The following is a 24,518-nucleotide window of genomic DNA, read 5'->3' on the forward strand; positions in this document are numbered from 1 at the left end:
ACATTTTTTGTGGAAAGGGGGCGGTAGGCCAAAAAAGTTTGGGAACCACTGGTCTAAATGAGATCACCCTAGTGCAAATACTAACAATATGGAAATAGGTCTTGATCAATGACACATATAAAACCCAGTGGAATTGCACACTGGCTACATGAAGGTAGTGGAAGGAGGGGAGGGAAAGAACATGAATCTTATAACCATGGAAAAATATTCTAAATTAATTAATTAAATAAACATTAAAAAATAATAGGTCTTGATCAAAGATACATATAAAACCCAGTGGAATTGCTCATTGGCTACGGGGGGGGGGGTAGGAGAAGGGAAGGGAAAGAACATGAATCATGTAACCATGGAAAAATATTCTAAATTAGTTAATTAATTAAATAAACTTAATTAAAAAAAAAGCCCTAGATCCTGTTAAGGGACTATCCAACAAGATCCCAGGCTCTATTAAGTTTCTAAGTAACTACTAATTACTGTTAAACAGTCCACCTTGTTTCTCATAGGCATTACTCGTTTAAACAAAAATTTCACTCAAGGTAGACTTTGAGGTATGTGGCTGAGATCCATAAGTGGTGGAACAAATGAGCCTGGGACGGGATAATGTCATAACTCACAACCAATCAAAAGATATAATTATTTTGCCCACCTTGTGGCTATTTCAATAACCATTCATCATCTCTATTACTCACCCACTCTCTCTCTCTCTCTCACCACCACCGCACCACCTATTCACTTTCCTTAACCCAGTTTCCACCTTCCATCAACCTGTCTGCTCATTTACCATCTCTGACAATTCTTTTGCTTTCATGGTTTGGCACTAAGGAAATGTTCCTTCTCTGGTGTGTTGAGGTAATCCCCTTACAGACAATTTTCCTAACTCATCTTCTCTCTTTGTGCCCTCTAGCTACTTATGTCTCCCATATGTTTCCTATGACTTGCAGTAAAATGGCAGGTGCAGACAGGATGTCTGGAGATGTCAGTTCCTAAGAGACTTCAATAAGTAATGGGCCAGTATCACTGGGATCCAGGGCACAGGTCAGGGAAACTGTAGTTTTCTGGAGGCTCTATAGTTGCCAGAGAAGTGGCAACATTGTAATGGAAAGAACACAAATTTTGGAGTAGGAGGACTTGGTTTTCAGTCACATTTTTGCTATTCACTGCCTGGGTGACTTTGGGCAAGTTAGCCTCCCAGAACCCTCCTTTACTCATCTGTAAAAGGAGGGAGTTGGACTACTTTACCATTAAGGTCTCTTTCAGCTTATCAAATCTTATCAGAAGCAATGGCTAGAGTTCTAGACCTGGAATCATCAGGAAGAACTGAGTTTAGATATGAATTAAACGAAAAAGTATTTTTTAAGGATTGACTGACTATGATCCAGGCACTATAGTAGACACTTGTGATACAAACACAAAAGGAAGACAGCCCTTGCCCTCAATGAACTTATATTTTAACAAACAAAAAAAGAGAGAGACAAGGCGGTGGGGTTAAAAGTCACAAGGATGGCAAGTAGAATTTTATTATTATGTTTCTCCTTCATTTTGAAGAGGACCAATGACATCATGGACTAATGTCTTGACTTACAAATTAGATTTAAGAAAGGCAGTTGCACAGTATCATCAGCCTCAGTCTCTCTTCCAGAGATGTTAAAAGTCCAGTGGGAAGACGAAAATCAGAAAAACTGACAATTGCCAAGGATGCAGTAGATGACTGTGGTGTCTTGAATTTCTTTTTTTTTTTTTTTTTTTTTTTAACTTCATCCCCAACCGCTTTATTAAAGAAAAAAAATAACTCCAGAAGGATTCCATTCAGTCAATCCCTCCTCCAGGGGAATTTAGGAGGGCTGGAGGAATCTTGCATTTCTAAGACCTAGGAACACAATTAAAGGAGGATTTGAGAAGGCTTGTGTGTCCTTGTTCTCCCAGTGGATTCCCTTTCCTGGCAGTCCCTCAGCAGCGCTGCTGGTCAGTCCCATGAATTTTAGCCCCAGTCCAGGTCCACACTCTAATGTGTGGGTGTTCTTTAGCTGGTAGCCTCCCCTCCCCTGGAGACAGGTGCACACTCAGTGGCTCCCGGGGCAGGACCAAGGCTCTCAGCCTTCGGTGTGGCTTCGTGGGGCAACTCCGTGTACTTGCAGGAAGAGCCGCGAGCAAGGTGGACTGGGTAGTGGCGCCGATTGGTCTCCATCTTGGCCAGCACAGCCTGTGGCAGGTCAATATGACATCGTGACGCCAAGGCAACCAGGTAGATAAGGACATCACTGAGCTCCTCGCCTAACGCGCCTCGTTCTGCTTCGGACCATGACAGGGGTCCAGGTCCACCATCAGGCTTCCACTGAAAGAGCTCTGCCAGCTCTCCCACTTCGCCAACAAGGGCCAGGAGGAGGTTCCGGGGTTTATGGAACTGGTCCCAGTCTCGTTCGGCTGCAAATTCTGACTGGAGGCGCCGGATGTCTTCCAGCGTGGGCTCCGGGCTGAAGCTAAATGGGGTATTGCACCCCGCTCCTGCTGCTGCTGGTTCCGCAGCTGCTGCCGTGCTCTCGGGGTCGCTGCCCCCTGGCATGATGCTGCAGAGCTAAGGGGACACTCGGCGCCGCAAAAGACCCACTAACTCTGAAGCCACGTGCAACTTCCCACCTCTCTTGAATTTCTTTTTAAATTTTGAGTAAAGCATAATAGTTCTGCTCCAGCCCTTTATCTTTATTCTTTGTGAATCTCCCTGCTTTAAATGTGTTTCTTGTAGATAGCATATTGTAGGATTCTGGCTTTTAATCCATTCTGCTATCCTTTTCTGTTTTATGGGTGAGTTCATCCTATTCACAATCACAGTCATGATTATGTATACTTCCCTCCATCTTATTTTCCTCCTTCCTCTCCTTTCAACCTTTCCCTATTCATAAATATTTTTTTTCTAACTACCACTTCCCTGACTTCCCCCCTTGTCTTGTATCCTCTCCCCCTCTTACTTCCCTGGTGAGAAGGGTTTCTACAGCTAATTGAGTATGAATGTTATTCCCACTTTGCACCAATTCTGATGAGAGCAAAGTTCAAGCGTTGCCTGCTACCTCCTCCCCCACATCTTCCCATCCACTGGTATTGATTCTTTTGTTCCTCTTCGTATGAGATAATTTTCTCTCCTTTTCTCTTTTTCCCAGTGTATTGTCTTTCTTATCCCTTGATTTTTTTTTTTTTTTTTGCTTTGGGTTTTTTGTTTGTTTTGCTTTTCTTTATTTTATCCCATCATATTCAATTTACTCCCTGCTCTCTGTTTATGTATGCTCCTATTCACTGCCCTAATAGTGATAAAGCTCTTGAGCATCTTCCATACCTTAAGTGTCCTAAATAATTTAGATTCCTTAGGGACTTCAAGTGTCATAGTTATTTTAAGTATCTTAGTTATAATCTTATATAGTATTGCAACCAATACCTTAAGTAGCTCTTATATCATAGATATCTTAAATATCCTAGTTGACAGTTTCCTATGCAGGAATGTGAATGGTTGAACTCCATTAAATACCTTCATTTTTTCTTTTCTTTTTACATTTTTAATACTTTTTCTGAATGTCAAATTTGATTACTGAATTTTCTCTTCAGTTCTGGATATTTCATCAGGCATGTCTGAAAGTCCTCTAATTATATGTGTATTTCTTCCCCTAGACCATGTTGGTGAATATGTGGCACATGTGCCCTAGTGTGCTGGAAGGGGCTGCTCCATTCCCCCTCTTCTAGTAAGTAGAAAATGCTTGCTTTGGATGGCTGGACAGAGGGGTTATGCAAAAAATGCCCTTGGGCTCTGGGAAGAGGGGGAATAGAACAGCTCCCTGAGTGCCAGCTCTGCACATGTACCACATCTTTGCCAATGCAGTCCTAGATCCTTTGCCTTGTAGAATATCATATTCCATGCCTTTTGGTCCTTTAATTTAGAAGCTGCTATGTATTACATAATCCTGATTATGGCTCAATGGTATTGGAACTTTTTTTTTTTTTGCTATTTGCAGTATTTTCTTACTGGCCTATGAGTTCTGGAATTTGGCTATAAAAATCCTGGGATTTCTTTCAGGAGATGATCAATGAATATTTCCAACTTCTATTTTCCCTTCTTGTTCAATAAGAATATCAGGGCAGTTTGCTGGTAATTTCTTACAATATTGTGTCCAGGTTCTTTTTTTTTTTTTTAATCATGGCTGAAGAAAATAGCTCCCTAAAAAAGGAAATACAAAATTTCAAACAGGAAAATAAATCTCAAAAAAAAAAGGTAGTGCAAAACCTCAAAGAAGAAAATGGCTTCCTGAAAATAAAAAATGGATGAATAGAAGCCAATGACTCTGTAAGATCCATAAGACAGAAGGAAAGAATATATAACAAATTCAAAAGAATGAAAAAATAGAAGAAAATCTGAAATATCTCACTGGAAGAACAGCTTACCTGGAAAACAAATCTAGAAGAGATAAGCTAAGATTCACAGGTCTTCCTGAAAGCCATGATCTGAGGCCAGATTTGAACCCAGGACTTCCTAGCTACCAGCTGTCTGATGCCATAGACTTTTAGGAAAATATTTTGTACCAGTTGTTATTACTATGCCACTTTTTAAAAGATAACTAAGACATGCTGAATGATTGATATCAATCAGTAATCATGAGGGAACACACCAGTGGGGACTCATAAGCTATCAAATTAGAAAAACATTTCCCTTTCCCCTCACCCCTGGAGTCTTTAAAACTGTAGTAGTTGAGCCCTGGGGACCTGACCTGGTAGTGCAAGGGCCAGCTAGGATAGTAATCCTAGAGTTTATGCAATAGGTACATATTTTATATGTACACAGATACATAGTCACCCCCATTAGAATGGAAGCTGCTGGAGGGAACAGTATTTTTACCTCTCTTTGTTTTCTCAGGTAATGGACATATACATGTATAACCCAGATTGAATTGCCTGCCAGCACTGGGAGGAGGAAGGGAAGGGAGGAAGGTAGATAAGTTTGATCATATAACTTGGGAAAACTTGTGTGGAAATTTGATATTGCACATAATTGGTAAAAAATAAAAATATTAAAAAATTGAAAAATTTAGAAAACATCAAATCAAAATATATTACCCAAGAGCTTGAGAGAAAACAGTAAAGATCTCTCATCTAAAATATTTTAAGTTTTGTTAGATGGATTAAAATGACTGCACACAAGTATAATCTATATCAAAATGTATGCTTTTTCAAAGAGGGGTAGAGGAAGGAGGGAGAGAATACAGAACTCAAAATGTTAAAATTTTGTAGACATTGAGAAAAAATAAATAAGAAATAAATGTAAAAAAAGATATGCTAAAAAATTGTGTTTGTGTTTTTAATGTTTATTCTCCTTGACCTAAAGATTCTATTGCTGGGAATATATAGAAAGAGCTCAAAGGCAGAAAGAAAGTTATAGATATAGAAAAATATTCACTCTAACTTTTTTTGAGCAAAAAAAACCTAGAGGACTCAATAACTGGAAAATAGCTAATCAAGTTTTGGTACATCAATATAATAGAATATTATTGACCTATAAGAGGACTCTGAAAAATTCTGAGGATCTTGGGAAAACTAATACAAAATGGAGAAGACTGAAGTAAACAAAATCAGAAAAATGATGACTATGATAATATAAACAGGAAAAAAGACCCAATAATATGAAACTTAATAAATGTGCTAAGAAGAGCTTTGATTCAGAACCCAGGAACTCATGAATTTTGTTATTCCTGAGGTTAAATGGGTTTGGGGAGAACAAATATGAAGCAAGGTTCTGCTAGTTCTTGATTCTAGAACCCAGGAACTCATGAGTTTTGTCATTTTTTGAGTTAAGTGGGTTTGGGGAGAACAAATGTGAAGCAAAGTTCTGCTAATTCTTTGACAGATTTAATTTCACTTTACCCAAATTCCCCACTCCCCTCCAAAATAAAAAAACAAAAAAACAAACCCAAACCCAACTTGTGAGTGGATGCAGGCCCCTCTAGAATATGCTTTCCATCCTTTCCTTTTTCTTGATATTCTGCTCTACTCTCCTCCCAACTTGCAGGCCTTTCTTTTTCTTCAACACTGAAGGAAACCACTGGGGCCAAAAGCCAGATCCAGTACTTGACCAGGGCTAATGAAGGGGAGCCATTCTCTAGCCTTCCTGCCCCCAACATTAAACCTCATTTTAATATTAAGTCTAAGGAAAAAGGATGGCTTGTTCCTTGGAGACACTCCTTTCTCACTTCTGCCCCTTAGGATCCTGAATTTCCTTCAAGGCTCCTCCTAAGTATGACCTTTAAAAGGAAGCTTTTCTTAATAGAATGTATGTAAACTCCTTGAAGGCAGAATCTAGTTCATCTTTGTCTTCATATTCCCAGAACCTAGCAAATTGCCTGGCACATAGCAGGCAGGTAACAAATACTTCCTGAATTAAATTGAACTTCCTTCAGGCTCTGGATATGGCCCCCAAAAAGGCACCTCTTGGTTGATACAGGAGAGCAAAAATAGAAACCATCCATGCTGGAAGGAAGCCTGGGCAACTGAAAGAGAATAACAGAATAGCCACTCCAAGGTCTAAGACCTAACACATTGGATAGCCAGATTTCTGACCAATTTGGGTTTCAGAGATTGCCTCCCCAGCACAGCACGCCCTATCACCCCCACTTTGTCTCTCCCTCTTTTAACAATTGCAGTGGTTGTTCGAATTTGGACTCGGAGCTAAGAGAATTGGACTAGAATCCAGGAGGAGATTGTTCTGTGGACTCTCTCCATAAAAGCTCAGGTCATTCCGGGCAATCAACTCTCTTGCCATTAACATGAATACTTCATCAATGTTCTTGGACTCTTTAGCAGAAGTCTCCAAAACTGCAAGAAGGCCATATTTTTCTGCCAGAGTGCAAGCATCTTCAAAAAGAACGTGACGCTTGTCCCATAGGTCAGCCTTGTTCCCTGGGGGAAAAAAAGACAAAGCAATAGAACATTGAGCAGTGTAGGTTGATTTTTAAGCATGTCATTTAAAAAAAAAAAACTCTTTACTTTCTGTCTAAGACAGAAGGGCAAGGGCTAGGCAACTGGGGTTAAGTGACTCACCCAGAGGCACACAGCTAGGGTTTGAACCCAAGTCCTCCTATCCTAGACCAGAACTCTATCCACTTAGCTACCTAGTTGCCTCTAAGAATGACACATTTTTAAAAGACCACTTTAGCTCAACAAAATGTTCTGTAGGCTAAAAAAAGACAACTATATTGGAAAAAAAAGACTAAAACTAGTAGAACTGAAATGATTCCACCTAGCTGTCCCCCTTAGAAGCCTACTTTTTAATAGAAATAGCCACAGAGATTCATACCACCATCGAAGAAACTTAATTATATGTATTCTCTCCCCTGATTTCTGTAAGAATTCTGAAAGAGACAAAAGCTTACATTTGTGGGAAATTGCCTCAGCAGCAGGTTGTGAAAGTCGGTGACCACAAAAATGATTCTTAAATTTGCCCATAACCACATTTCTAAGAAATTACATGCTTGGACTTTCCATAACAAGCTGTGCTCAGTCCCTGTATGTGGTCCCAGGGAAAGGATTTTCTACATTAACCATAGTGGGAGGTTACAAAGTAATATTCTAATCGAGTCTTTACAATAAAAAGATTAGCATCAGAAAAGGAAATCTTAAACAAGGGGGTGTACAAGATCAGAGTGAAACCAGAAATGATACAATTAATGCTTACTGACAAAAGTAACCAGATTGTGCCTAAATTGCTATTTCTTTCTCATTTTATGAGTCCTATGACTACATTTTGGCTCTCTGGACCATGGGGCCATACCCAAGTTAGTGTAAGGTATACTGAATGGCAAAGTAAACATTAATTGATGATAGAATATCTCTGACTGGAAAAACAATATCTTGTGTAATAACCTTTTATTCATGTAAGACAGTAACATCGTATTTGTTTTAGTAAAAAGCAGAATGGCTTGTATTTTCAAACCTTTTAATTTATTCTATGTAGCTAAATCTTTTCTGTCTTTTGTTCTTATTTGATTCTTGAGGCTTGACTTAAATATTATATATATATATATGTGTATGTATAATATATATATAGCAAGAGAATAAACTCTTTGAAGTCAAAGATTGTTTTATTTGGATACAGTAGCTATTAAAAACAACAACAACAACAACAACACCCTTATCTTCTGTCTTAGAATCGATTTTATGTATTGGTTCCAAGGCAGAAAAGTGGTAAGGGCTAGGCTATGGGGGTTAGGTGACTTGTCCAGAGTCACAGAGTGAAGAAGTAGGAAGTGCCTGAGGCTAGATTTGAATCCAGGACCTCCCTTCTTTAGGCCTGCCACCTAGCTGCCCCTGGACACAATAGTTATATAACAAATGCCTATTGGTTCATAGATAAATATTTTTTAAATGTTTAGTTTATCATTTAAGGACAGAATCATCATCTCTCTGCCTTCATATTCCCTCTTTCCAATCTCTCTTCTACATAGTAATTAAAGTGAACTTCCTAAAACATGAGTCTTCTCAGAAATTTTGGTTGCTCTTTATTTTCTCTAAAATAAAATACAAATTCTTCTATCTGCCTTTTAAAGCCCTTCATAATATGGTTCTAGCCTGTCATTGCAAGATTTTATATTGTTCTCCATCATAATATTCTATGTCCTAGCCAAATTGACTACTAATCGTTTCTTGTACAAAGCATTAAGTCTTCTACCTTTACACATGCTATCCTCTTCCCCCCTCCCCACTCCTGCCAGAAATTACTTCGCATTTACTTTTTATCTGTGCAATCAGAGGATACTTTGTAAATGTTTGTTGATGCTTTTATGGTTCATAATTTTAAGATGAAAAATAAAAATATAGAATTGAATATTGAATTGAATCAATTCTATTCTTTAAATTTATAATCTTCTTTAATCACACTCAGACTTTAAAAGGCTGAATTTCTCTCTTTTGTACCAAGAAATACCTGGTGTCACTAAAAACAGTGTCTGGATATATTAAGAATCATTTGGCCTTTTGTCTAAAATCAAGTATGGATATACTAAGAAAAGTAGAGAGGCAATTGGATGGCTCAATGGATTGAGAGCCACGCCTAGAGATGGGAGGTCCTGGGTTCAAATATGAGGTTAGACACTCCCTACTTGTATGACCTTGGGCATGTTACTTAATACCAATTGCCTAGCCCTTACCTCTCTTCTGCCTTGGAGCCAACACACAGTATTAATTCTAAGTGGAAGATAAAGACTAAAAAACAAATGTAGATTACAAATCCAAAATTCTGACTTAAGAGTCTCCCACAGCTCCCAAATCTACTGATCTAGGTTTTATGGGGACCACAAAAAATGCTATCGGGCTCTCTCTCAAGTAGTTTATGATATAGGTGGAGAAATAAAGAATTATACACATGACACAAAGAGAAGACACTCTAGACAAAGTAGAAGATATCAGTAAGTTCCATGTAGGCAATAAGTACATAATTCAGAAAGGAGACAGAGTGGTGAGTCAATGGATTTGTAGGAAAAGTAGGACTGGAAGAGAGCTCTGAATACTTAATTATAAATTGTTTGAGGATTTGGAGAACCTGAATTTAACCCAGTGGGGGAAACTGTGGCAAAATGGCTTTGATGTTTCTCCTTCAATCCAGAGCATAATTTTCCTAATGATGAGAAGCTGTGACCATCTCATCAGAACAGAGCCTTGAAAGGTTTAAGAGTTAGAGTAATTCTTAAATTAAATGAAGAGACCATAGCCTATTAACAATGACTGATCAACTAATTAGTTATTTATAAGTAGTAATAATTTATTCTGAACGGTCCAGTATTGTGCATCAATAGCAACTTACTACAGTAATATATTTACATCAAAATCTATGAAATCTTTCTATGTATTTCTTTTGCTCTCTCTTCCTATCTTCCTTAACCCCTTTCTCTGTCCCTTTATTCCTCTTTTTTCTTGCTTTTCCTTTTTTTCTTCTTGCTTTCTCTATCTTTTACCTCCCTTCCTTTTGGCCCTTGTTTCTTCACTTCTTGAATCTTCTCTGTCTCATCTCTAATCTGGCCATGGATAATATAGAATAAAAAAGTATGTTTGGCATTTTTATCTATATTCCTTGTTGGTCTGAGGGGGGAAAGTGTTCTACTGAGGAATATTTTGCATTTCATTAAAAAAAATATCCAAAGTCCAATGGCTTCTTATTTTTTCCTTCTAAAACGGTGGCCCTTTATATAAAGAAAGGCTCCCCTCCCTCTTTTTTAAACATTATGGTAATGGGCTAATTTGTTTTCTTTTGGGGGGAGTGGGTATACATGTATTATCATACAAAACACATTTCCATATTGTTCATTTTTCTAAGTGAATAATCTTATAAAGCCCAAACCCCAAAACATATAAACAAACAAGTAAAAAATCATATGCTTCCATCTCTCTGAATTCCTACTCCAACAGTTCTTTCTCTGGAGGTGGATAGTTTTCTTTGTCATAAGTCTCTTGGAATTGTCCTGGATCATTGTATTGCTTAGGGTAGTGAAGTCTATCACATTTGATCATTCAATTATTTTCAAGTATTTTCAAGTATATTCAATATATTCAAGTATTTCAGTTACTGTGTACAATATTCTCCTGGTTCTGCTTATTTGGCTCTGCATCAATTCATGGAGGTCTTTCCAGTTTTTTCTGAAATTATCTTGTTCCTCATTCCTTACAACACAATAGTATTCCATTACCAACATATACCAAAATTTGCTCAGCCATTCTCTAATTGATGGACATCCCCTCATTTTCCAATTCTTTGCCACCACAACAAGAACAGCTATAAATATTTTTCTACAAGTAGGTCCTTTCCCATTTTTTTTTATCACTTTGGGAGACTAGTGGTATTACTAGATCAAAGGGTATTGTTTTACAGTCTTTTGCGCATAATTCCAAACTGCCCCCCAAAATGGTTGGATCAGTTCACAACTTCACCAGCAATGCCTTAGTATCCCAATTTTGCCATAGTTCCTCCAACATTTATCATTTTCCTTTACTGTCATATTTGGCCACTCTGATAGTAAGAGATGGTACCTCTGAGTTGTTTCTTCCGCATCCAAGGGGTTAGTAGAACAGTACTCCCCATTATCTAGAAAATCTGTGTAAATTTTTTTTAGCTTTCCCTTCACATCAGAGAAGAAGTCTGGATTTTTCCTTTTTCTTTTATGGGGTGTTTACAGTACCTTAGTGTAAAATTTGGGTCAAGTATTTGTTCACAGGAGGCCATTGTTAACATTTCTAGCCTTTGTGTGTTGCCTGCTATTTTTCACATTCTTTTCATAAACTTTAACTTTAAAAAAGAAATTGTGTAAAATTTATGGTATTAAAAGATAAAACATGTTAATATTATACAATGCTATGCCTATATTTTATGTATTTCTAAATTTTTCCTGTATCATCTGCTGACCTTTGCATGTTGTCTGTGGCTTCTGCAAAACTTCTCCCTGTGTTATTTGGAATTCTGGGGGTTCCATTTAAAAATATTTGACAAACTTCCTGTGGACATGTGGGGAACTTTGAGACTATATTTTCCATGATGCAACGGGTTTCCTGTTTTGGACATGATGACGTCTTCAACGTAAAGCCCAGCTTTAAGTATTAGCCAACCAGGCTTGACGCCCTTTTTGACTACGCAGACAATATGTGAGGAGATACGGACGGGCAGCATTTTTTTGAAATAGTCAGGTGTGATCTTATATATTTTACCAACATGGCCATGGTAATTAAAATATTATTTTTCTTCATAATATCAGCCTTTATCATTTTTAATCGTTACACTCCTCAATCCCCCAAGTTATGCTGACACAATGGGAAAAGTCTTGATGGTGGAAGGGATACCTATAAGATCAAAAGTTAGAATACACTGGTGGCTAACTGGTTTAATGGGATGTTCTTATCCTGACGCTTCATAAAACTTAACCTGATAAAAGCCGAACTACTACTAAGGAGTGATATTAGAAAGATGTTAAATGACTTTAAAATACTCTACCAATAAGCATTATGACCAGATTGGCTGCTCCATATTTTTCTATTTCATGGATCCAGTGAGGAACAGATTCAAATGTGGATCTCCTTGTCAGGTCATAGGCAATGATGGCAGCATTCGCACTTCTATAGTAGCTCTGGGTGATTGTCCGAAATCGCTCCTGGCCAGCGGTGTCCCATACCTGCATCTATCCAGGTAACGAAAAGAGAGAAGCTAAGCCAACCCGGTATTTATTACATTACCAAGGCAGTTACAGCAAATCCTCCTAGAGTCCCAAATCTCCAAGTGAACTCTCTCTAAGAGCTGCCTCACTAACAGAAAAGTATTGATTTTTTTTAACAATCCAATCCTACATATCCTATTACATCCCCTCCTGGCCCCTTCACCCCTGAGGGAACCATGCTTTATAACAAAGAATAAAAAAGCAGTTCAGGAAAACTCACACATTTCAGAGGTCTGAGATTATGTGAAATATCTTATATGTATCGTCCCTGACTTGTATAGAGAAAGTGCCTGACACACAGGAAGCACTTCATAAATGATTATTGACTTGGTTTGACCAAACCTGTGAACTTCTCTTTGCAAGGACCTACTGGAAAGGAACCTCCTGATGCAGATCTGCTCCTTCTGTGCAATTTACAGACTTAGACAATTTCCAGGGGCACTAAAAGTAAATTAAGTGACCTGTCCAGAGACACACAGACAGTATAGACCCATGTGGGTCTGGAATTCAGGTCGTCTTGGGCTTGAAGTCAATACCCTATCCATTCTACCTTCTAAGATCATAGAGGCAGTACTCAATAAAGAGAATTTGAAACCAGTTTCTTTGGTTCCTCTGAGCTCAGACCTAGGGACCTTTTCATTGCCAAACTGTATAATAAATGATTTACACCTACAACAGTCATGCTATCTTTATCTACTCCTTCTACAACTCCCTGAAAAAAAATTCTAGCTTCTGCTAAAATGGTTCTCTTTAAAATGTGGATAATAATAACAGCTTCCAATCAGGGTTGTTATGAGAATCAACTATTGGTAAAGTGTTTAGCATAGTGCTTGGTGCATAACTGGCAATTTAAAAATACTTATTTCCTTCTCTCCCTCCCTCCTCTTCCTTCCTTCCCTTCTCCCTCTCATTCTCTCTTCCTTCCTTCCTTCCTCCCTTTCTTTCCTTCCATCTTTCCAAAGGCACCAATATAGAGGAGGTAGTACAATGTAGCAGAAGGAACATTGGCCTAAGAGTCAGCAGACCTGCATTCCAGTTCCTACTCTACTAATAATTAGTTATGTGACTTCGAACAAGCCACTTAACTTCTCTGAGTCTCAGTTTGTTCACCTGTAAAATCAGAGCATTTGGTTGGAGGATCTTTTAGGTCCCCTTAAGCTCTAAAATGTTACAGTAAGGTAACTTACAGGATTAAATGACTTGTCAGGGTCACATAGCTAGTAAGTGTCTGAGGCCAGATTTGAACTCAGGAAGATGAGTTTTCCTAACTCCAGGCTTAGCATTCTATCCACTCTGCCACCTATCAGCCCCAGTCTCATCACCAACTTCCCTTACATTGTATTGGTCTTCTCCTCCCCACTCCTCACCATGCTTCTTTATGTGATATATTTTACCCCATTTTACTTCTCTTTTCCCAATTATCTTAGTACTATCTTCTTTTCACCCTAGTTTTTATATATTTTTCAACATATCATCCTAAACAGCTTACTAACAGACCCTCTTTATATACTTCTTCTAATTACTATGATAATGATAAAAATTTTTAAGAATTACAGATATCATCTTTCTATATAAGACTATTAGCCATTTGATGTTATTGAAGTCCATGCTTCTCTTGAATTTTGTATTTGGGCCTCATATTTTCTGTTTAAAACTAGTCTTTTCTTCAGGAAAGCTTGGAAATCTTCTGTTTTATTAAATGACCATGCTTTCTCCTGAAAAAATATAGTCAGTTTTACTGGGTAGTTGTTTCTTGGTTATAAACCCAGTTCCCTTGCCTTCTGGAATATCATATTCCAAACCTTCCAGTCCTTCAATCTGGAGGCTGCCAGATCCTGTGTGATCCTGACTGGAGCTCCATGATATCTCAATTGTTTCTTTCTAGCTGACCTTTCTTCTATGACCTTTCAATCCTCCTTTTCCATTTGGTCCATTCTTCTTTTCAAGTCATTCTTTTCCTCCTTTGATTTTTTTTTGCCTCATTTTCTAGTTGGTCAATTCTGGATTTTAATACTCTGTTTTCTTGTTTTAGTTTGTGTGCCTCTGTTTCCAGATGACCTATTTTGCTTTTTAAGCAATTGTTTTCCTTCTCCCATTTCTCTTCAGCCTATCTTATTTGATTTTTGAATTCCTTTTTGAGTTCTTCCAGAGCCTGAGTCCAATTCTCTGGATTAAAAAAAAAATTTTTTTTAAGCCTTACCTTCTGTCTTGGAATCAGTACTCTGTATTGGTTCCAAGGCAGAAGAGTAATAAGGGCTAGGCAATGGGGGTTAAATGACTTGTCCAGCTTTCTGAAGCCAGATTTGAACCTAGGACCTACCATCTCTAGGCCTGGTGCTCAATCCACTGAGCCACCCAGCTTCCCCCTTCCTTGGATTTTTGAGGTTTTGCTTGAAGTTCCTTGGATCCCATCATCCTCTGTTGGTTCTGTTCTTTGGTCTTTATCCCTATAGAAGCTTTCAGTCACAACCTCCTTTTTCTTCTGTTGTTTAATAATCCCCCCCCATAAATGAGTAAACAACAGAAGGAAAAAAAAGAGGTAAACTAGACCCTCTGTTGGTTTATTGGACTAGGGCATTTGAGCTTCTCTGCCCTGAAGTGGAATCTTCAATCTTCTCTCTCCTCTGATAGTATATTGGATTAGACTGATTGAGCTGACCTGCCAAGTTAATTTGCCCTAGGGCCAAATCTTCACTGTAGCCAGCCACCATGGAGGCTGAGGATGCCCAAGCAAATGCCCCACCCCAAGTTCTTACCTGGCAGCTGCTGTAAGAGCCTTGGACCTTGAGCGATGTATCTGTGGTGCTCCATTCCTGTCACAGCCCCCACCCTTGAATCTCACAGTCAGTCTGAATCTAATTGCAGGTCTCAGCACAGTAGTTGTAGGAGGCGGGTTTCAGCTAGCCCAATCTTATTTCCAGTCTTTCACTTATTCTTTGCCTACTTTTCAAGTTGTGTTCAGCAGGAGAATACTGTGACTCCATCTTGTTGTTGGGTTTGGATTTATGTCTTTTTTTGAAGCTCTTGTTAAAGATTGGTATGGAAAGATAGTCAAAGAGGTTTCAGTTTTTGCTGCTCCAAGCTGCCTTCTTGACTCTGCCCCTTAACTGCCCCAATCTCAAGGCTTATTGTCCTTTAATTCTCTGATCCATTTGATGCTGCCTTCCATTTCCTTTCTTACTGAAATTCTCTCCTAGCTTTGGCTGCCCAGTGTTACAATATCCTGGTTCTCCTATTACTTCTCTAGTTGTTCCTTCTGTTTTCTTGCCTGAATCCTCTTTTTCCTCTTACTGTGGATACTCCCAAAGAATAGATCTTACCTCTTTGATCTTTTTTCTTTACATTCCTCTTCAAGGAAAACTAAAAGGTTTTTCAGAAATATAAAGGGTTTACCCCAAAGAGGCCAATAACTGAAAAGTCAAAAATACCTGTAGCAACACTTTTTAAAGATAAAACATGCTCCTAAATCATGGAATGGATGAATAAATTGTGATACATGAATTTAATGTAATATTATCATCTTTTAGCAGAGATAAAATTCACAAAGCTCCTAACTGCTGCCCAGACCAGATTAAAATGTAAATGGAAAATGTTTAATGAAATATATATATAAATGTTTATAATATAAATGATATAATAATTATAATATTATAATAAACATTAAAATAATACAATATCAACACAACATAGATAATGTTTATTTGTGATTTCCTAAGTCAGTAGGTAGGCAGCCCAGAGGGATCCATTTCTATTTGAGATTGACACTCTTGCCTTAAGGAACAATAGATATAAGGAAATGAGATATGCATTAGAAGACTTATAAACTGCTACAGAGAAAAAGACAAAGGAAGATAATGCTTTTGTAGTTGTTGTTAAATGGGAGGGATTATTTGAAAGGGGAATTAATACAATAATAAAAATGTATTAATAGAATATTAAAATATATACCCAAAAGATATAATTATGTGTGTCTATGACTATTACTTTTTATTGATGAGTCCTAAATCTAGATCTATGATCTTATCAACTCTTCCAAGCCCGAGGCCTATTTTTCTAGCTCTCTAGATGAAATTTCTACTTTCAAGCAAGCTAATGTAAACTTAAAACCATGGGGTCCCAACCTGAATTGGTCTTCACAGCCATTTTCCCAAGGTATAGTTGTTAGATTTGGATTCAGGAAAACCCCAGTTAAAATCCCTCCTCATAGCAGCAACTAGGTGGTTCAGTGGATAGAAAGCCAGGCATAGAGAAAAGAGGTCCTGGGCTCAAATCTAGCCTCAGACACTTCCTAGCTTATGGCATTGGGCAAGTCACTTAACTTCAATTGCCTAGCCCTTACTGTTCTTCTGCCTTGGAACCAGTATTAGAATTAATTCTAAGGCAGAAGGTAAGAGTTGTTGGGTTTTTTTAATCCTCCTTATACAATCACTGACTTCATTGTCTGAGTTTCCTTTTTTGTATGATGGGGATAATAATGGCACCTACCTTACAGGGTCCTTGTGAGGATCAAATGAGATGATATCTATATAGTGTTTTGCAAACTTCAGAGCACTATAAACATCTTAGCTGTTATTATTTTTTTCCCTTCAGAAATCTCTATGTCAATGGCCCCACTAATCACCCAATCTTAAAAACTTGGAGGCATCTTTATTCCTTTCCTTCAAATTATTTTGCCAATCAGTCATCAAAGATGATTACCTCTGTGTTTTTTAAATATCTCTTGTAGGGGACAGCTGGGTAGCTCAGTGGATTGAGAGTCAGGCCTAGAGACAGGAGGTCCTAGGTTCAAATCTGACCTCAGAAACTTCCCAGCTGTGTGACCCTGGGCAAATCACTTGACCCCCATTGCCTACCCTTGCCAGTCTTCTGCCTTGGAACCAATACACAGTATTGACTCCAAGATGGAAGGTAAGGGTTTAAAAACAAACAAATAAATAAATATCTCTTGCAACTAGGAGTATGCTGGAACCAGCTCTTGCAGCTCTGTCTCTCAGAGCAGATTGTTCAGTTTTTAATATAAATACTACAAGGAGCCATGGTTGCATCTAGGGAATCATCTGAGTCCCTTCCCTGGGGCTTCTGAGCCCTGGAACTGTATTCTCTTTTGAGAATTTCATAATCAAAATAGTATCAGGAGGTTCCTAGGAAAAGTATAGTGGAGCCAGTTGCAATCAGAGAGGCAATTGTTGAATTTTCAATGTAAGCATTTATGCCTCAGAAATCAGCAAGTGCTACACATCAGGGCTTGGCTTATTGTTTTGTTGATTGTCTAGACTTGGAAAAGTAATGGGAAAAGTGTTCATAATGCAGATTAAACTTTAGAATGTTTTGTGTGTACTTTTTTCCTCTTAGGGCATTTATAGTTAAATATTTATCAGCACACCCCGAGTTGTACTTAACTCATTTTCTGCTCTAAGTCTTTATATATCAAATCTGGATTAGCATGATATCTGCCTAAGTATCTGCCTATTCCAGATCTTTAAGCTTTCCCCATTCTAGCCCAACCTGCATATGGCTGCCAGATTAGTCTTCCTTAAAGACTTCTCTCATCAGTCACTCACACTGTTTATCAAAAGCCTTTAATGGCCTCTTCTGTTTTTGGAGACACCCTCCTCCCCTCCACCTGGCTGGTGACACCTTCCACAAAGTGATCTCATCCTTACTTAGCCAATCTTATCTGTCCTATTTTCTTTTCCAACCCATACTTCCATTCTGGTTAAAGCTTTCCCAGGAAAACAGCCTCATTGTTGTTTCCATCTGGACTTTGATGCTTCCCCTCTACCTTCTCAGGTCTGCTTTTTCCAATCCCAGCTTGTATCTCAGGAGCTCAATACAGATCTAAGAAGCCTTCCAGCCTGGACTAATATTCTTCTTCTCTCAAGGTCCCTAGCATTTATAGGCTGCACCATGCCATTTAGAACTTTATTATATATTTCTGTGGTTTCCTTCCGGGGAGTTTCCTTTCACCTATGCAAATTGAAATTCTTCTAGAGAGCACAGGACTTAGAATGGGGTGAGCTGGGCTTAAAGCTTGCCTCAGCCACTTACTCCCTACTTGCCCACAGGAAGTCCTTCAAATTCTTAGAACCCTAACTCCACCCTTTATAAAATGGGGATAAAGATACTCACACCAGTCAGCTTTCTAAATTGTGAAGAAACACAATGATTTGCTTTTGCAAACTAATTCTGGGGTGAGGACCTTGGTCAAAACTTGCCTTTGAGGCTTATGACTTCTGTTATCAATATGGTGAATAGAATGTCAGACCTGGTCTGAGTTCAAATCTGATCTCAGACACTTAGTAGGTATGTGACCCAGGAAAGTCACTTAGCCTTATTTGCCTCAGTTTCCTCATCTTTAAAATGAACTGGAGAAGGAAATGACAAATCACTCTAGTGTCTTTGCCAAGAAAACCACAAATGGGGTCACAAAGAGCTGACACAACTGACAAATGACTGAACAACACCCATGTTTCTTTAGTCAAAACATTTAACTTCCTGGGGCCCAAGTTTCCTCATTTGCAAAATAAGGGGGTTGGACTAAATTATGACTTTTAAGTTACTTACAGCTCTAGATTGTTGATTTTATGTGATAAACCTTAAGGAGCTATCTAAATATGTTATCATTTGTTATTAAATATTTCTTTTTGAACCCTTATCTTCTGTCCTAGAACCAATACCATGTATTGGTTCTAGGGCAGAAGAGTGGTAAGGGTGAAGTGACTTGCCCAGGGTCACACAGCTAGGAAGTGTCTGAGGTCAGATTTGAAACCAGGATATCCTATCTCTAGGCCTGGCTCTCAATCCACTGAGTTACCCAGCTGCCCCTATCAAATACCTTTTAAAGAAATGGATTTTAAATGTTTTGCTGGGTCTCACTTTATGGGTCTAAGCCTTTGGGATTTAATCCATGTTGATTTTCCCAATCTCCAAGAATTGGCAATGTGTACCCTAGAAAGAGAAAGCTAAAGGGTGACTCAATAAAGTTTTTTGTTGTTGTTGAGAAGGGGGCAAGGGTGGATTTGAATAGTCTTTCTTTCAGTCTGTGGACCACTAAACAATAGAAAATGGGCTTAATTGAAAGCAGGAAAATTGTGGCTCAATATGAGGAAGGACTACTTGGAAAAACATAAGTTGCTTGATGCCAAGCATTCATTTAAAGCATGTAGACACGGTTGCCACACCTTCACTTTACAAATGAGAAAACAGAGGTCCAAAGTGTTAGATCACTTGCAAAAAATAATTTATGTAGCAAGTATCAGAACCAGCATCTGAACTCAGGTCCTTTGATTCAGAATCCAGTGGTTTTATCACTCTGTCTCAGCAAAAAAAAAAAAAAAAAAAAAAAAAAAACCAAAAAACCCAATCCTCTATTTCTTCTTTTGGTGTCAAGCACAAATCACACTGAAGTTCAATGTCTGGAAAGTTGGTCATTTTTCCTTGGCTTTGGAGGGTGGAGAAAGTTACTAGTGTGGTGTCATTTGCCAAATTAATGATCTTTTCTTGATCCTTATTCTTCTTGGCTTCTCTGTAGCCTTTGACACTACTGACCCCCCTCTTCTCCTCTCTAAGTTTTTCTCTTTCCTCTCTAGGTTTTTTGGATGTTGGTATTGGGATAATTCTTGTCAGTATCCTTTGATAACTCTTTATCCTGGTCAGTGGTAGTCATGGTGCCTCTGTGCTGGGCCCTCTTTTCCCTTTATTTCACTTGGTGATCTCATCAGCTCTCAGTTTAATTATCATCTTTGTACAGATGATTTTCATACTTCTATATTGTGCCCTGGTCTCTCCTGAGGAGTCACACATCAACAACTATGTACTGAACATTTCAAAGTGGCCATCCTGTACACATCTCAAACTCACCATATTTCTGACCCTTTATCTGAAATTGTCCATTCTTTCTTATCAAAGGTACTACCTTTCTCCCAGCTTCCTTGATTTGCCACCTAGGAGTCAGCTTGAATTCCTTATTCTCTCTTACTCTCCATATCAGATCAGTTTCCAAGTCTTGCCAATCCTGTCTCTACATCTCTTAAATAAGCCATTCCCTTGCAGGCACTACTCTGGTGTGGCTCCTAATCACCTCTTCTCTGAACTCTTTCAGTATTTTCCTAATTGATCTCTGATTCAATTTTCTTCTAGAGAAGCTAGATATTGTGGTGGATAGAGCAATAGGAGTCAAAACAACCAGTTCCAACCTGACCTCAGACCCTCATTACCTATGGGACCCTTTATAAGTTATGTAAACGTGTTTGCCTCAGTTTCTTTACCTATTAAATGAACTGGAGAAGGAAATGGCAAACCACTCTGGTATCCTTGTCAAGAAAACTTCAAATGAGGTCATTAAGAGCAGGATATCATTGGGGGCAGCTGGGTAGCTCAGTGGATTGAGAGCCAGACCTAGAGACGGGAAGTCCTAGGTTCAAATCTGGCCTCAGACGCTTCCCAGCTGTGTGACCCTGGGCAAGTCACTTAACCCCCATTGCCTAGCCCTTACCACTCTTCTGCCTTGGAGCCAATACACAGTATTGACTCCAAGACAGAAGGTGAGGGTTTAAAAAAAAAAAAGAGTAGGATATTACTGAAAAACACTGAACAACAAACTAAAGTTGAAAACCTGGGAGACTTTGTGGAAATTGTGGCCCTCTCAACTGAAAAGTATGGAGAAGATTAATGGAAAGTCACCCAGTGCCTTTTTTATGTCTGGAGATAAAAGGCATGACAATTTAGAATTCTATTACACACTCTTGTTGGTAATAGAGGCAATACCAATCTCCCTGGGTCTCTCCTTTCATTGTTCTGTCTCTTACCTTCACTTTTTTCCCATCCACCTCAAGAGAGCGCACAGTGAAGTCCACACCAATTGTATTTTGCTGTGTGTCAGTGTAGATTCCAGATTTAAAGTGTTGCACCACACATGTCTTTCCCACATTCGAGTCTCCAATGAGGATAATCTTGAACAAATAGTCGAAGGTCTCGTCTGGTGCCCTGACGAAACTGGAAAACTGCATGATTCTTTGAGCTCAGATGGATCAAAAGAAGGAAAGAAACAAACCAAAATAGAGATTATAGGATACATCTGGGAGTTGAAACATGCTCTGGGAGGGGAGATGCCCATTTATATGCTAATGCCTGTTATAGATGTGATATGATTTCAGGAATACCTCTAAGAGAAAGATAATCTCACTCTCCCTTCTGTGTCTAGTATGTTCTGAACCTTCAGGAGTTAACACCACTGCCCGAAACTCTAGTCATGGTAAAAATCAACATAAGCAAATTCTCATATGCCAATGTAAATTAGTAAGCATAACAGGGATGCCAAAAGAACCTAGAAACCATCCCTGCCAGCAAACACTTGACTTGCAAGCAAGAATATCTATCAGCCAAGGGCAACACCAGTTTAGAAAATAAAATACACTAAATTGTAAAATTTCAGAGAAGAGCATAATGTGAGGTTATGATAGTAATGCCTTTTAAAACAGTGAAAAGCAGTGGAAGGAAAAGAAGTTTTATAGGAAGCTGAGTGACAACCAACAAGACAAAAACCACCCCTTGGGCATTTAAGGATAAAGCTGGAAGGACAATGAACAGCTTAAAAAAGAAAAAAGCCTTGTAAAGATTTCTATCAGCAACTTCTATCCATCAATGACAGTGGAGTTACAATATTTGGATTCTATCATCACAGTTCCCATTGTGCTATTGGAGGAAGCAGAAAGTCTAAAAGAAAACAAAGATGGGAAAAGCAGTTGAACTAGACCAAGTATACACGGAAGAAGTCCTGTGTGAGAAGAGATAGAATAATGAGTGCATTGAGGGATAGATTTTCAAAGTATTTGAAAGAGGGAAGGCCACTAAAAAAGGTTTGTTTTAAAAAAAACAAAACAACTATTGTACCTTATTATTACTCTTTCCCAAAGAAACAGAATAAATATTAGTAACCACTGACCTGTAGTCATTTCCCAGGTTTAAAAAATTCTTTTTTTTTTAAACCCTTAACTTCTGTGTATTGGCTTCTTGGTATAAGAATGGTAAGGGTGGGCAATGGGGGTCAAGTGACTTGCCCAGGGTCACACAGCTGGGAAGTGTCTGAGGCCAGATTTGAACCTAGGACCTCCCGTTTCTAGGCCTGACTCTCAATCCACTGAGCTACCCAGCTGCCCCTAAAAAATTCTTAAAAGAATAATCTATAAGTCCACTGAGGGAAGCTGGATAAAGGTATAAGAAAAGGAACAGACAAACTTTTACAAACATCATATACAATAGCAGATCACATTTTAACAGTCACAACAAAGATGAAAAGGTATTGAGAATTCAGGATCCCACTATACTTATTATTTATGAACTATAAAAAAGCATTCGATTCCGTGAACTTTACACTCAATTAAATGGTTGGTCAATTTCGTCAGTTTGGTTATTTCTTGGGAGCTGGAATTCATGTCCAGTAGTTCAATGTGTCCTGATTTCTTCCAACCTTTTCACTGATGCAAAGAGAACTGGCTTTCGAGTTAGATGACTTAGGTTGTGCATAATAAAGTGACAGGTCAACCAGTACGGGTCATAGGAAGAAGAGATGAATGATGGCTCTTGGTGATGTTTGTTTAAGGGGCTACTAAGTCAACGATTTGTTAACTTGACAAGAATAGTTGAGGCATCTGTTGTTCCTGGAGCAAATATGTGATGGACAAACTCCCAAGACTTGTCAAAACTTATGACTATCACTGACTTTTAATGATCAAGTGGCAATCAAACTTAATAAGGATAAATTGGAAGCCTTATGCTTTAGGGTTAAAATTTTTGAGATTGAGGGGCAGCTGGGTAGCTCAGTGGATTGAGAGCCAGGCCTAGAGATGGGAGGTCCTGGGTTCATATCTGACCTCAGACACTTCTTAACTGTGTGACCTTGGGCAAGTCACTTGACCTCCCACCCCCCACACCCCCCATTGTCTGGCTCTCACTGCTTTTCTGCCTTGGAACCAATACCTAGTGTTGATTCTAAGACAGAAGGTAAGGATATTAAAAAATGAGATTGGGGATATCTGAATAGACTGTAGTGGCTCTGAAAGATTTGAGAGTTTGATAGAAGTAAATCCAATGAGTTAATAGAACCAAGGAAAGTTAAGGCAACTTTCACCTTCAATAAGCATTTATTAAACACCAACTATGTGCCAGTTGCCTAGGTCACAAATACAAAAACAAACAGTCCTTGCTCTTAAGGGCATTCTATGAGGAATTCTAAATCCCAGTTGAATTCCTTGAATTTTTATCCATTGGATTATTAAAGTCCAACACAAATGCTACCTTTTCTTTCAAGTTTTCTTGACTCCTTTCTAGCTAATAAAGTCGTCCCACAGACTTCAGACAACACTTTGTTTTGCAGTTCTCTAACGGATGTAGCATGACATATTGCACAGTATGAAAGAACCAGGAAGACCTCGGTTCAAATTTTGCTTCTAACATGGTCAATGTAATCTTGGGCAAATCACTAAATCTCTCGTGCAACAAACACTCTCCGTGTAAATTTCAGAGCAGGGTCTGAACTGCATTCTCTGAGGGAACTTCCTGATTAGAAGGTTCCCTAAACTAGTGAAATCTTAGAAGTGGTTCCTAATCCCCCGCTACAGTATACTAGAGTTCCCTTTGTTTGCGTCTTAACTCCCTTCTAGATTAAGTTCTTTGAGAAAAGGACGGTATCTGGTCTAAAATTCTTATCATTTCAGCATCTAGTACTGATAAATATTTGCGTAATTAAATGAAGGAGCACTTCACCTCTTTTTTCAGGAAGTTCTGATCAACCTACTACTCCCTTTGTTATCTACAGCTAAACCATCCCTCTAAAAGATAAGGCAAAAAAAAAAAAAATCATCCAACTTTCCCTTTATTCCATTTAAAAGTCAAAGAAAGTTATACCACTTTTGTCCTCTTGCCTCAGGAACTTGAGCTGAAACTTCGTTTGGTTTATCCCTCCCCTTTACAGATCTCTTCTAGAGTTTCCAAGCAACCTCTCTCACCTTCTTCCACCAAGAAAAAAACAAATCAAACCAAAGCAAACCTCAGCGCCCCTTCGCCCCCAAATATGTCAACTCACCTAACAAGTAATATAATTATCTACCCTACCACCGCTTCCTCCGCCTCCATTCTGTCTTCTTCTGTTTCCCTCATTTTCCGGGTCACCTGTTGCTTACCTGTTTTTTTCTCACCTGTGCCAGCAGGTAATGATTTTTCTTTTGTTTTCTTTCCTTGCCTTAGCCCTCCCCTCTGCCCCCTCCACCTCCTGTCTCTTTGCTAGGTGGGAACTGTAGT

At 38.7% G+C, this 24,518-nt stretch overlaps 2 protein-coding genes across 2 annotated transcripts; both read right to left on the minus strand.

Moving 5' to 3' along the window:
• Positions 1-1,721: 1,721 nt before the first annotated feature.
• Positions 1,722-2,578, minus strand: LOC123249541 (dCTP pyrophosphatase 1-like). Its single transcript, XM_044678609.1, has one exon. It carries the CDS (start codon positions 2,558-2,560, stop codon positions 2,021-2,023), a length of 540 nt encoding a protein of 179 aa, XP_044534544.1. The 5' UTR covers positions 2,561-2,578; the 3' UTR covers positions 1,722-2,020.
• Positions 2,579-5,336: 2,758 nt separating this feature from the next.
• On the minus strand, positions 5,337-24,518 carry RAB19 (RAB19, member RAS oncogene family). The gene is made up of 4 exons (XM_044677344.1): positions 24,401-24,518; positions 21,029-21,240; positions 12,002-12,185; positions 5,337-6,927 (listed from the first exon to the last, which is right to left on the minus strand). The coding sequence occupies exons 2-4, from the start codon at positions 21,227-21,229 to the stop codon at positions 6,659-6,661; spliced, it is 654 nt and encodes a 217-aa protein (XP_044533279.1). The 5' UTR covers positions 21,230-21,240; positions 24,401-24,518; the 3' UTR covers positions 5,337-6,658.

This window comes from Gracilinanus agilis, chromosome 5 (assembly GCF_016433145.1).
Source record: "Gracilinanus agilis isolate LMUSP501 chromosome 5, AgileGrace, whole genome shotgun sequence".
Lineage (NCBI taxonomy): Eukaryota > Metazoa > Chordata > Mammalia > Didelphimorphia > Didelphidae > Gracilinanus > Gracilinanus agilis.

Bases quoted from the DNA above. Each gene is read 5' to 3' on its own strand.
- LOC123249541 (XM_044678609.1), bottom strand. From the start codon at position 2,560: ATGCCAGGGGGCAGCGACCCCGAGAGCACGGCAGCAGCTGCGGAACCA.
- RAB19 (XM_044677344.1), bottom strand. From the start codon at position 21,229: ATGCAGTTTTCCAGTTTCGTCAGGGCACCAGACGAGACCTTCGACTAT. The intron at 12,186-21,028 runs GTAAGAGACAGA...TTACCTGGATAG, and splicing joins TGGATGGGAAAAAAGTGAAG to ATGCAGGTATGGGACACCGC. The intron at 6,928-12,001 runs GTAGAGTATTTT...TTTTTCCCCCAG, and splicing joins TCTGGTCATAATGCTTATTG to GGAACAAGGCTGACCTATGG.